The sequence below is a fragment of the Apostichopus japonicus genome, chromosome 9 (genome assembly GCF_037975245.1).
Source record: "Apostichopus japonicus isolate 1M-3 chromosome 9, ASM3797524v1, whole genome shotgun sequence".
Classification (NCBI taxonomy): domain Eukaryota; kingdom Metazoa; phylum Echinodermata; class Holothuroidea; order Aspidochirotida; family Stichopodidae; genus Apostichopus; species Apostichopus japonicus.
Genome location: NC_092569.1, coordinates 16,858,194 through 16,872,500, shown reverse-complemented (window position 1 = coordinate 16,872,500; position 14,307 = coordinate 16,858,194). Strand labels below are relative to the sequence as shown.

At 37.7% G+C, this 14,307-nt stretch overlaps 1 protein-coding gene across 2 annotated transcripts; it reads left to right on the top strand.

Annotated features, from left to right (window-relative positions):
- The first annotated feature begins 1,568 nt into the window (after positions 1 to 1,568).
- Positions 1,569 to 13,083, top strand: LOC139973640 (uncharacterized). Of its 2 annotated transcripts, none has more exons than XM_071980459.1 (5): positions 1,569 to 1,948; positions 4,836 to 4,916; positions 6,387 to 6,434; positions 8,891 to 9,415; positions 10,768 to 13,083. In XM_071980459.1, the coding sequence occupies exons 1-5, from the start codon at positions 1,759 to 1,761 to the stop codon at positions 10,827 to 10,829; spliced, it is 906 nt and encodes a 301-aa protein (XP_071836560.1). In that variant the 5' UTR covers positions 1,569 to 1,758; the 3' UTR covers positions 10,830 to 13,083. The 2 variants fall into 2 exon arrangements, with proteins under 2 accessions (XP_071836560.1, XP_071836559.1); XM_071980458.1 differs by having other exon boundaries at positions 6,384 to 6,434.
- Positions 13,084 to 14,307: the final 1,224 nt, after the last annotated feature.

The following is a 14,307-nucleotide window of genomic DNA, read 5'->3' as shown; positions in this document are numbered from 1 at the left end:
ATTAACATAAAGTCTGTTCAAAGTATCTCTTTCGAGATCCGGCTTTAGGAATCACAAATGATTTTCGCGTTGGATAGCATCATGTTTGATCTCTAGAGCAGGGCAAAATATGTCACCAAAAACAGAACTAGTATTATTGTTCGATATAGGTGACAAACGCCTACAGTGGAATTACGATCTTCCTTACCGGTTTCGAACCTCTGGACATACAATCAGCGTCCATAGCCTAGTGGTTAGGGTGTCCGCGTACAGAGCGGGAGGCCCGTGGTTCGAATCCCGGTGGAGGCTGAAAGTTTTTTCACTGTTCTTGATTTTCCAACTCATTACGATTTTCTTATATATATATATATATATATATATATATATATATATATATATATTTGTGAGATTGAAAAGAAGGGGTGGTCTCAACCCACTACCCCCACCCACCTCCACACATTTTAGTTTGCGTGTTTTGCGGACTGTGACTCTTTTGATTTTTGGGGGGATGAATTTGCTACGCGCCTGCACCCAAGCAAAATAATGCCCCCCCCCCAATATTTGAAACAAATCGCCGCCCCTGATGTAGCTCATTTAATTGCTAGTGCCCCTCCCAAAATAGTTACTTGCTACGGGCCTAGCGTTGGAATGGAAGTTGCTTCTTATTAATAAATATATTTTTTGTGTGAGATTGACAAGAAGGGGGGGGGGGGAGCACGTGAACCCTTGAATACGCCCCTGCCGGATCCGCGAAGATATGTGCAATTCTACCCCGATTAAAGGAGGTTTCAACCCACTACCCCCACCCCCACTCACCTCCAAGTGTGCACACATTTTAGTTTGCATGCCTTGCGGACTGAGGCTCATTTGATTTTTTTTTTTATCCTTATACGTTTGCGAGGCGAGAAAGCAACGTAGTAGAGCGCATGTATCCAATAGTTACTCCGCAACGTAAATAGAAAGGGAGGTTTCAACCCACTATCCCCACCTCCACCCACCTCCACCCACCTCCACCCACCTCCACACGTTTTAGTATGCATGGTTTGCGGGCTGTGGCCTTTTTGATTTTTGAAGGGATGAATTTGCTCCGCGCCTGCACCCAAGCAAAATAATGTCCCCCCCCCATATTTGGAACAAATCGCCGCCACTGGTGTAGCTCATTAAATTGCTAGTGCCCTATTTAAGATAGTTTCTTGCTACGGGCCTAGCGTTGGAACTGGAAGTTGCTGCTTATTAATATATATATATTTTTTTTTGTGAGATTGACAAGAAGGGGGGGGGGGGGTACGTGAACCCTTGAATACGCCCCTGCCGGATCCGCGAGGATATGTGCAATTCTTCCTCGATTAAAGGAGGTCTCAACCCACTACCCCCACCCCCACTCACCTCCAAGTGTGCACACATTTTAGTTTGCATGGTTTGCGGACTTGGCTCTTTTGATTTTTCTATCCTTACGTTTGCGAGGCGAGCAAGCAGCGTAGTAGTAGAGCGCATGTATCCAATAGTTACTCCACAACGTAAATAATAGCGACCTTTGACCTCCTTTTGTTGTCGCTCTGTAGTGTTATATTCACAGAACAACCTTATCAGCTAATCAGTTGACACAGTACAGAGGCTAGTTACGCTATACCCTAGTAACAGCTAGTAGTAGTAACAGACCTTAGACATAGGGTACTTCACCATAATACTTTGTTAAAGTCGTGAGGTATTAATGAAACTGAGAACTTATTCAAATCATCTAAAACAAGAATTTTTAGGACTTCACTTGTTTGTTTGAAAATGGGCTCTTCTTGTTCTTCTAAAAACTCTACCGCAGTTCATACCCCTGCGCTAGATCCACCTGTGGCACAGCAACCAACCAATGGTACGACAGTTAATACGAAGAAACACGTCGAAATCAATTCCAACGTAACAGAAATTAAACATACCGATAGTAACAGGATAGAAGAGGAAACGTCACAAATTAAAGGTTTGTCACTTCCTTCTGCTACCATCCTAAGAAACGTTAATCTTTATTTAGTTGTAATAACGATCCCTCGAAACGTTTGCCATCGCTCGGTGCACTTCCAGTTACCCTCTGTACATGTAGTACAGACCTAGGCCTTAGTTACAGGACCTATAGTCCGTATCACTGTTAGGCCTAACTAAGACAATTGAACGTTGAGGGTTACCCTGATGAATAATATTATGTAGAGACTTGCATGTGAAGTTACAGAAGTGGAATCGAGCTAGTACTGTAAGTTGAGTTCTTTAGATAGGCCTTAGCTTACTGAAGTTGAGCTCAACTGCATATTATTATTACAGTCAATTATTGAAAGAGGACCACTACAGTGATTCAAGTTGACCAACACCCTACTGTATCTAACTTATTGATAGTGATAGCTAGGCCATATTATAACAGGAACACCTAAGTGAAAAAATGGGTTACTGACATACGGCATGTTAAACATAAAGCAGGATGGTTCAGAACTACTTGCAGTTATTCTGCAAGCCCCAACTTCATCCTTTACGGCATGATAGCTTTTTTACATAAAAAGTTGAGGCTATCATAGGCCCATAGTAGGTACAGTACAGGCCCAAAATGTGGGATATTTACTAGCTGGCTAAATGCAAGAAGATTTCACTGTTTACCAAAGTGCAGTGAAGTAGAAACTTCAGTTGGTATGCACAGTCTTACTATAGGCACTGAGAATGCACATGTAATAGGTTGTGTGTGTGTGTATGAAACAGTGTCTGCCATTGTATGATGAGGCTCTCCCTCCCCCCCCCCCCCCCTCTCTCCTGCCCTTCCTCCTGTTTTACCAATTGTAAGGATGCACTCAATAGCATCAATTGTTCCATCATTAGGGTGCTGGAGCCATCCTGTGATTTAGCATTAAGAACGGCAGGTAGCCAAATACTCAAAAGATTAATGTTTGGTTTCATAGGTCCTCATATTGACAATTCAGACATTTTTTTCCCGCTTTTTTTTTCTTTTTTCCTTTGACTAAAAAATCGATGTATTGAGAAAGAATTAGGAATGCCACCAATACTGTAGGTCAGTATTTGGAATATTGGGATCAATCATCCAAAATTTTGAGCTTTAAGTAAGTCAATCATTCAAATGCCCCATTGAAATGGTTTCCAGTTTTGTACAATTTAGCATCGATGATACAAACCAAGATGGCTTGCAATTTTCTGCCCGTTACTTTAGAGATCCCTATGCCCCACAAAGGTTCCCTTATATTGCAAATAAACTATATATATATTTCAAACAGTAAAATATAAACTGTAGCCTATAGTTGCCATTGTAGTTGGTTTTGTGTGCTACAAGGACATCTAGAAAGTCACAAAGTTGGAGCCCTTAGAGTATAACCCACAGACAGTACTGTACATTACTACATAATATGTAATATGTATCTAGGCCTTTATGTGAACCATTGCACAAAGCAATAGCAGTCTTGAGACTTGAGTACAGTATATATACAACTTATGTACCACAATCCAATAATACAATACAAGATACATTCCTTAAAAAAGTATCTAGGCAACATTGAAAGCAAATGTTTCCATTTTTTTCTGGCTGTATTATACAATATTATGTAGTATATACTGGGACCAGATCTACAATATCTACAACACACACAGAACTAGTTTAACTTGAAAATACTATACAGTGTTTGGATTTTCTCATTCCTCAAGGTTGTACACACACAATACACTGATCAGTGAGTTGGACAATCCAAAGTTCAAACTCTTTCCATTGGTTAAATACACAGTCTCCATAGAAATGATAAACAAGTGCACTTCTGTGCATATCTGATTGCAATTAGCCAGTGTGTAGTCTTTGTCTTTATTGACATTCAATGATCCGAGGGCTGTTGGTTGGGAGGAGACAGGGAAAACATAAACAATCTGTTGTCAAGATCAAAACTGGGTGCTCTGGGGATAATTAAGTATCGGTGTGGCTCTTACACCAGTTACTGCCACACTTTATGTCACATGTATTTCCTTTAGAGTGCAATATATACTTGAGCCTGTTGAAGGTTACACAAACACACAGTGTACAGTGTGTTAACACATTACTGACAGTAAGTGTACGTACTACTGTACATATCTTGGTCATTAAAAACTTGTAGTAGTGACCGTAACCATGGAAGTACTGTGTTAAAGCTTTCTGAAGTGAAGTCTGTATACTTTGATGATTTGACAATAACTAGTACAGTAGGCCTGTACAGGTCTAACAAAATTAGACACCATTGCTACAATTAGCATAGATCTGTAGCCTATATACCCTGTAGGGTTTGTTTACAAATAGATTTTGCTTCTCAATTTGTAATGACTTTCACCAAATTTTTATTAATTAATTTAATTAAATTTAATTAGTTTTAAGAATTACTTTCTATTGTAATCGTTTGGATTTGGAATGAAAACTGTTGCAGAACTTTCTGTACAAGTGTGACTAGCTAGACGAAAAGTTTTGCAAATTAAAATTACCTTTTGCAATCTTCCTTCATGTGGGGCTGGGCTCATCACATTCATGAATTAAAATTTGTTCAGTACTTAGAATGTCATACTTGGTCTGTTCATAATGACAGTGATAAATTTATTTCATAATTTGTAAATCTAAATTATACCAGGATACAGGATATTTAATTTATAAATATATGTATACACCTGTATTGCATTATAAAAGTTAATGCAAAATGGGCAAATTGCCTTACAGTACAAGAGCACAAATTGTAACTTGTACACACTTACACTGTAACCATGAAGTGAGTCAAAATTCTGTCAGAATTGCTAGACAAACTTAGATGCTTATTAAATTATTGTCGGTCATATTCCTCTGACATTTAATTTTTGTTCTCTCTTTTCAGAAACCACACAGGAGGCACCAGCAATAGCAGATGAGAAAACAGATGAAGAAAAACCTGTAAATACTCAAGCAGAAGGAAAAGGTATATATATTGTATGATCACACTTCCTAGGTGAATTATGATGATTGTCTTCATACACCCCATCAAGTTAAACATTGTCAGATCCCACAGGCTTAAATTCAAAATCGGGACAGTCACACTAGTTTCATTCCAGATAAATATAGCAAACTTGTTCTCAGTCTGTTGCCCTGCTAGAATACAGTAGTGTTGCCTGTGCTTGTACAGTTTGCCCTCACGGATTCATACTGATATTTAATCATAATATTTGTAATAATAAAACCAAAAATAATAATAATAATGATAATAATAATTATAATGAGCAGGTATTTCTAGGATGGTTTAGCGACCACAAATGTGGGAGAAAACTGCAAGGGCTTCTGGATTAGAACTCACACGTTGGGTGGCTTCCAATTATCATTTTAACCCAAATTTGGAATATTTGCAATTAAGAAAGTCATTTCAGTTGGGAAAACCATAAAATGCTCTTCGGTGAAAACCCAACTTTAATACTATGATCCGGCCGGGTATCGAACCCCGAACCTCACGATTGCTAAGCCTCAATGCTTCAAATGCTACCGTCTTTATCCACTCAACCACAGCACCGGTAAAATAGGGTTTACATGGGTTGTTCAGAAGTTTTGGGAGTACATACAGCATTATACAGTGCAAAATTAAGTAACTCACACTGCACAGGCTCATACTTACACCAAAGTGAATTCTACTTGTACACTACTGTACATGCATTGTAGTACTCAAAGTTAAACATAGATGAATGAATGTTTCACATGCGCACTGTAGTCTTGACTAATCCATACTCGAGTATTCTAACACCTGAGTACAGTAGGCTTTAATTCAAAACTGTATGTACACCTTGATGAAATATGTATCGACTGGAAAAGGTAGTTTGATGTGTAAATATTTATGGGCTTTTAGGAATTTTCTACAGGCAAATATAGCTAACTATTTTGTTACTACTTTCCTTGTACATGAAGACTTTTAAACTAGGCTTTAATGGTCCCAAGATTTAGCATGAGCTGAAAAATAAACTTTACAAACTTTCCTGCAGGTTTTGTTCGATAATCAAATTACTCCCAGATAAACTGTTGATCGTTGCTGCAAAGGTTGAACACCAATAATAATGAAGTTTGGCCATAACATAAGCATCTCATCTATTGTATATACTGTACATATATGACTTTTTGACAAATGGGGGGGGGGGGGGGGGGGGCTAACAATCTTAACGTTTAGTATGAGTTTGGGCAGAAATTTAGTCTTGATGGACATTACAAGGAAAATGGGACAAACAAATGAATGATGCACTGCTAGTAATGTTAAGTACTATATATATTCAGATTTCAAGATCTAATATTCACCTTTAAAATATGCTAAAACCCTGGAATGCTCTTTCCTTGCTGAAAATATTTCAGTGTTATGTTCTACTGCAAATCGATAAAATGTCTTTTCGTTTTCTGTTTTTTTGGCAAACAGTAGAAGACCTTGCCCCAGTAGAAGGAGCATCATCATCACCTCAAACAACAGGTATTGTGCTTTTTGGATAAAAACATATTCCATGGTAACTATGCTTTTTCACAAACTACCCAGCAGCAGTTTTATGTGCATTATAGATAAAATCAAGTGTATAGTTACACTTACATTATATGACTGTATTTATAGGAAAGGGAATAATACTTGGGCTACAGAACAGAACATACATACATTTATTGTTCTGAGTACACTCTGTAGGAGCTTTCAGTAACCAGACTTACTGTGCGTACATTAAGTTCTTGTTTCTGAATCACACAGAGTGTATGCACTGTAGCAGTGACACAGTCTGTAGGTTTGAAAACTATTAATAGAGAAGCTACATTTTGATAAAATGTGCCTTTCTAAAAGGTAATGAGTGATAAAAAGGTGCCTTTCAATCATAAGGTCCCGAGTTCGAGTCACTTCTTGCATACATACATACATACACCCATACATACATACACAATACTGTTGCAGCTAATCCAATCAGATACAGTACTGTATATAAGCAACACATCATTATGAAATGCAGTCCAGTCAGTATATATACACAGTCCACCTCTGTTAAAGTATCACCGTGGGGGATTTTCAATAATTGCCGCAAAATAAGCTAAGACTTTTGCTGGAGAAGCGTCGACCACTAGACGGCTGAGTACGTCATTAGCATGCTTAATTACAGTGTCTGCTTAAATACAGTACAAATTTGTGTGGTTCACATTTTGCTATTAAAAGAGCATGGTACTACAGTAATACAGCTTCACAATGTAAAATACCCAAAGCTCTTTTGTACGGCCAAATCTGACTACTGTACCTGAAATAGTATGTCATGAGACTACAGCAGTTTCAAATGAACAACATTACTGAGATCTGTTAAACTGATATAGAGTGCAGTACTACATAATAGGACCACAGTTATGGTTTTTTAATGTTGTCACCCACAATTTGAGAGCACGGAATTACCCCATGCACCCTCCCATACTATCCCCTTACCACACAAAGTGCTAGGTGGAGAAGCTGTCTTGCCATAGAAACATTAGCTTTTATTGAATTTATAAAAAGCCATATCACAAGATAAAAACATTTGTATTACTGCAACAGCTGACAAGAATCTAGCCTGTTCTTCAAATTAAAAGTTCTGTCACAGATTTGCTAAAGTTACAGGTCTATTATCGATAATACTTATCATTGAACAGTCACTTTTGATGCCTTCTCCACTAAACAGCATCAGCTAGTCATTTCAATTTCAACCACTGACTGTTTCAATGACAGGCTTCATTAGTACCAACAATTGCCCTAAAGTTGTAAAACCATACAGGCTTAAGAATTCACTCATACTGCTTCTGCTCTTAACTTAGGAAGCTCAATACTGAACTAAGACATGAAAAGAACAACCACATTGGTAACTTCTTTAGAGTAATCTGGTATTATTGCTCCTACCATGCATTGTTCGTTGTCAAATAGAACTGCCAGTCAAATTTCAAATACACTGAGATTAGCTCTCAAATCTCTGAGGGAAGGAGCCAATAACACCTTTGAGATCAGTATTGTTTTGCTGCATGATGGATCCTTTGTCTGTGTTGGCCCCAGACTAGTGCTTACTAAAATTTGGTTGAATTTCTCTCAAAAGTACTTTCCGAGATGCTCAGACCCTTTGTAATGTCTCCAGACTTAGAGAATCATTCAATGTGGGGAGGGGGGGGGGGGTGGGTCTGAACAGCATTTCATTTTGCTGTCATTTCAATCCTAACAGTGCCATAGCTACAGCTCTGGGTCCTATTAAGTGTGAACTACTGTATCCTGTAATTACAGAACTTAAAAGATTTTGTATAGCGGCATATATCTCAATCTAAACATGTGCTAATTGTGAGAAAATTGCTCAAAAGATCTCGTATTCAATAATTACAAAAAGATTTGCAGGTGTTACTCCAATATATTCTGTTTTGGAGACTTTGATGCAATCAACACTCAAACTCAGTTTAGCTGTCATGATTAAATACCTTCAAGAAGCTTTCTGATTGGTTGTTGACCACACTTGTGTAGAGTTCCGAAACAAATGGTTGGGCAACATTTTGATGCCATAATGTGCCAAATTATGAGAGGTCAAGAACTTTACGTTAGTTTGAATATGTGACACTATGTGTGGAATTAGTGAATGTGCTGGTCCTTGACCAGACTTGTCCGTCAGAGATTCCTCAACCCAATAATCAGTGATTTCAGAGACTGCAGAGATATGAATCACTTTGTTTATAACACTACAGTGTGTACTGTATGATAAACATGACCAACTTCAACAATGCCCTTGGAGGAATGTCTATACTAACAGATTGGGCATAAAAATGATCAGAACCCACCCCATTTATACACCATTAGCATTAATTTGTACCAAAGGAATCAGGTTTTGCTGAACATAATGTACACTCTCCTCCCTCCGAGATAGTTAATTTCATTTTTGGTATTTTCTACACCTGCAGATATTTCTCAAAACAAAGAAGACAAAAGTGAGGAACCTCCGGCAGAAGATGAAGCCATCCAGGAGGCACCTAGTGCCCTCAAGGATGAATCAAGGATTGAAGATGAAGGCATCCAGGAGGCACCTAGTGCCCTCAAGGATGAATCAAGGGTGGAACCTGACGGTGCTGCGGTGGAGACTACCGTGGAGGATGAGAAGGTTGACATCTCCGAGGAGGAACGACCTGTAGATAACGCACCGACAGAGGAGAGTGCTCTGCCTCCCGAGGGAGGGGGTTCATCTACCGAAGTACCAGAGGAGCCAAAAGTCGCCGAAGAAGAACCAGCACCGGTAGTTGAAGTTGAGGAACAGACGGAAGAGAAACCAGCTGGGGAGACTCAACAGGAAACCACGGAAGAGAAAGAGAATGAAATGATTGAAGGAGCAGAACCAACCAATCAGGAAACAGAGCAGGCAGATCCACCTGTGGAACAGTCAGATCCACCTGTGGAACAGTCAGGAGCGTCGTCAGAGCACATTGTTACAGGTAAGTGCAAATGAGAGCTAGGAGGATGGTGCTAAAACAAAACTCTACAGCATTACATATCATAGTCATTGCCATCTTGCCAGCAAACACATGGACATACTTGGGCTCCTCTGGAAGCTCTGGAAGCTTGAGGGAGCTTTCTGGAAAGCAGTGCTTCTGCACTGAGCAGGACTACCCTCATTAAAGATGACAATATTAATAAAAAAATATACATATAACAAAAAAACAAAAAAATCCACTATAAGACGGGATTATAATCCTTCCCATTTACTGACACTTAAAAGTATAGGCAAGGAAATTTGATTGGATGGATTAACTTTTAACGTCAAGGCATTCCGGGTTGCCAGTCTCCGAATGATGCAACCGGCCAATTTGGGTGGAAATGATACTGGATGTGAATTTGCTGTCATTTAGTGTCAATTGATCCTGTATATGATTGGCTGTTGTGTGGATTTGCAATATGATGCAATCGGGGTGGTCTCTTAGCCGAAACATTATGGAGTAAAATGTGGTAAAAATTGCCAACGTCGTTCTACTGATGCACCGGCCTGCAAGCAATCTTGCATAAGAGTGACCAACTTGAATTGGGGAACAATCTGCAGTTACCTATCTCTTGTTAAATTTGGTAGGCAGTAAATAAATGGCTAACTTACTGTTCGGCTGGACCTTTCATATTCCTCTGGCCAAGTTTAATTTGAAATGCCTGTCACTTATCCTACATGATACTTACACTACCAGTTTTCTTTCTTCACATTTATCTATTATTTCCTGTAAACAGCTCTGTTGTTTACTCTTTGGGTGGTAATTTCTTCATTATTTGTAAAAGAAGATCGATGTATCTTAAAGTTAATTAATCAACTAATATTGATATGTTAGCTGCTATCTTCTTTTTTGAGAGCGTGGCGGCCAATTGGCTTAGGCGTCGGACTCGTGATCCAAGGATTGCTGGTTTGACTCCTGCCTAGTTCATTACGTTTTTTCCTTGGGCAGTGGGCAAGATGCTTTATCTCACTTGCCTCTTTTCACCCAGGGGTTAAATGGGTACCTGTGAGGTAACTTGTCATTGGGCGCAGTATATAACTGCTGCCGACTGGAGGGATTGTCTCTGGGACAGAATATCATTGACCAGGGGTAATATAACGTCTGTAAAGCGCTTTGAGACCTACTGTATCGCTGGTGTAAAGCGCTATATGAAAAGCAAATGTGATATTTTTTTTTCTGGTTCCAGCTGTTTGTCTTGGAAGAGAGAGTAATGTTGTTGACTTAGTTGTATGAACTATGCAGAGGAATATTCATTATTATTAGCCAGGTATTTCCATGTGTTCTTTTGTTTTCCTTTCTGTATTTTACAGATGAAGCAGATAATCCAGCAACTTCCAACGAAGAAGGTACACAAGAAGCTACAGGAGAGTAAATATGTCTTATCAACTGAAAATGTATAACCTTATCACCTTGACCACATATTACCATTATGGTACATTATTATTGCCTCGGCAACCAGTATTCCTTTCAAAGAAAATCTTCCAATCATAGTTTACACACAGGACTATCTTTAATGCAGCACTGTGATGCATATTGGTGTAAGGGGGGCAGGTGGATTGAGGAGAAGAAAGTATTTAAAGAGTTTTTAGCAATCCTCAAAAACTGATATATATTGTCCTATCAGAATCCTGCTTTGTGATACTTGTAAATCGGATGTCAAAGTGTTGGAAATGACTATTTATTGGGAAGTTCACGGTAAAATGAACAGATCGATAGTTTCAAAACCGGAGTTTTGGACTCAAAGCAAGTGAAAGGGAAAATACATTTAACAAAGGGAGGGATGTAGTTGGTGGGGAGTGGGGGGGATAAAGTTGGGGGTCTACTGCTACTGTCAGACAGGCTTAAATATAAATAAACACCTTGACAATATATCACCTTGGCAATTCATTCCTTGAAGCAAATATTTCCACCATTAGAAATCTTCCAATCGCACCATCTGCAAGAAAGTTAATACATTCCGTCCATTGTTCTACTATTCTTATTTTAATGTTGTTCAACTATGCATTTGTACTTCTTAGATTTTATTTTTCTGGGCTATCAATTTGAACTTTCTCACTAAGCCACAATTTTGCATCCTTCCATGTGAATTAGAAAGTTGACTCACAAATTACAAACAGCTCATATCATTGTGTGATTTTTTCATTAAACACGCTCCTAGGAGTGTCTGATAGGTCCCAAAGTGGTTTAATAATATGAAGCCATGAATAAGGGATATTTGAAAGTGAATTAATTTTAAATACTAATGGCAATGAAACAACTTGTGGATGCACAGTAAGGTGTAGATACTTAAAATTTTGGGTAATCAAATGATTAACTTTGAAATATTTACATTATTCTCATCCAGAAGAGGTTAAGTAATTCTTATAGAGAGGGTCTCTTTCGATATTTATGTTGTAGTATTGTTCTTATTATTAAACAAAACGTTATCAATAAATGCTGCTCCATAAAGCAACTCAACTTTTCCAAGCATCTCTAAGCGCTGCATGGCACAGCAGATTTATTTTCATTTATGTTCATTATTCTACTCTCCTTTGCCATAAATAAGATCAGTTCTTTGTAGTGGCTACAGTATAAATAGCATATTTGGCTCATGGGTAGATGATTGTCATATACTGAAACATATATGGGAAGTCCCCCAGGGGACACGTGGCTGTGGTGCACTGTTGTGCCCCAGGAGAGATTGTTTGAATTGTGCACACTTTGGTGTGTAGGTGTGACCAAGTTACCAATGACCAGGGTTAATTGTAAAGTGCATAGAACTTGTGGATTATGCGCTATATAAATAACGGCGTAATAATAATAATAGTAATTATATTTATAATATAAGTTAATGATAAACTTAAACTGACTGGGATATTTTAATGGGAGAAATTTTTGACTAGAACGGTATTCAAACCAATGCCCACTGGGTTACCAAGTGCAGGTCTCTGCCTACTGAGCTGTCCAGCTATTAGTTGATGTTGTTCGCATACTACAGTACATTACCAACTATTTGCTGGGGGCGGGGGAGGGAGGGCAGTCAGGAGACACAGTACCTTGCATACTGTGTAACAAGGAATCACCCCACCCCCCCTCCCGCCCTCGTTCATGCGATAAAACCCAGTAAGTGGGCAGGGAAGTATTTTCAAGAGAAAGTTGTATTTTAATGTATCTGACTTTTACATACCTTTCCTTTTGTTCCGAAAATGTGATTATATTCTCAGGTCACGTTTTAACACACCTCTGTCCAAGAAGTTTCTACACACAAATATTTAACATGTAAATACGAATAAAACAAATTTTAATTAGTTAAATATACCAAAATTGAAGTTGCTGGATTTTAACAGTACTTTTCTGAGCTAAAGAGAAATGTGCCTTGATATTTCATGATATGGATAAAGAGTTTGTAATATAAAAAAAAAATATATATAATCTGTATAATATTAAAAAATTATGTTAAAGATTGTTTTATGTAAGTTAACAAGGAATCATGTACTATTGTAAATACTTGATATATTTCAAATTATGCATTCCATTGGTATCTTTTCTTCCAGTCATGTTTCATCTTGACAAAACAGAGTCTATGGACTTTGATGGATAAATTTTTCATATGGATATTTAAATATAATGATTGTCATTTAAGACTAGTTATCTATCTCTACCAGTCTTTGTTTTCTGCGTTCTTGTTTTTTGTTATTCTTGGGTTTTTTTTTGGTTTTTGGGGGTTTTTTTTGCACTCAGCAGTTACTTTTATTTGATTTTAATATTTGTAGCTGACAACAGTCACTGTAACCGCTTGTGTAGAGACATATAACAAGGAAGACACGAAGGCTTTGACTGGATATTTACATCTATTGCATCCGTGAAAACTACAATATATATATATATATATATATATATATATATATATATATATATATATATATATATATATATACATATATATATATATATATATATATATATATATATATATATATATATATATATATATATATATATATATATAAGTTCTCAATTAACGTACAAAGTATATCACAAAATAATCAATAATTGGCAAGCAGTACAAAACATACAAAGTATCACAAAAAGACTAGAAAATGCAACGCAAATCTCAAAGACACAACTCAAATAATTTCTACCGTTACACATTTACATTTAAAACTCCATAAACCACAATAGTTAAAACATACCTCTTTGGTATCTTTTACTCCTAACGCAAATTTGTTGACAGTTAAAGGTCACACAGTATCAGTATGGGTAGTACAGGTTGCCACACCGTGGTATAAGTAACATGTAAAGTATACAGTAGAACTCTGGTCATACAACTGAACCTACGTAGATCAAGAATGCTAATGACCCTTTGATCTCTTAATGCCACCTGAAGGAATGATCAAACGGCAGAAGGCATGACCTTACCTAATGAATAAAGATGAGGCACTTTCTCATTGGCCAAGAAGAAACACACTCTCTTACAGTCACAATTTATAAATTGGTCAGGTTTTTGCTTGATCAGAGGTTTTACGAGAATTGGAATTGCAAAATATATTTAAACATAAGGTAATACAGCATAAAACAGCTTGTTCCAAATGAATGACTTCAATTTGTATGTCATTAATGGAAGACGAGGGTTGTATAGAATGAGTTTCGTTTTACTCACTCAGCATAACGTTTTCAATACTCTAACTTCACTGTATCTGCAGCCTGGGTTAGACAGATGGGTACGTACGGGGGATGGGAGAGATAGTGTGTGTTGGCTAAACAGTGGTCTTACACCCACATATGGATAAAACAGCATTTATTTTTACGTCACACAGTTACAGATAATATCAGGTTAGAAAACTGTATAGCTTCCGGCGTCATGTTTCATC

Bases quoted from the DNA above. Each gene is read 5' to 3' on its own strand.
- LOC139973640 (XM_071980458.1), top strand. From the start codon at position 1,759: ATGGGCTCTTCTTGTTCTTCTAAAAACTCTACCGCAGTTCATACCCCT. The intron at 4,917-6,383 runs GTATATATATTG...TTTGGCAAACAG, and splicing joins TACTCAAGCAGAAGGAAAAG to TAGAAGACCTTGCCCCAGTA. The intron at 6,435-8,890 runs GTATTGTGCTTT...CTACACCTGCAG, and splicing joins ATCATCACCTCAAACAACAG to ATATTTCTCAAAACAAAGAA.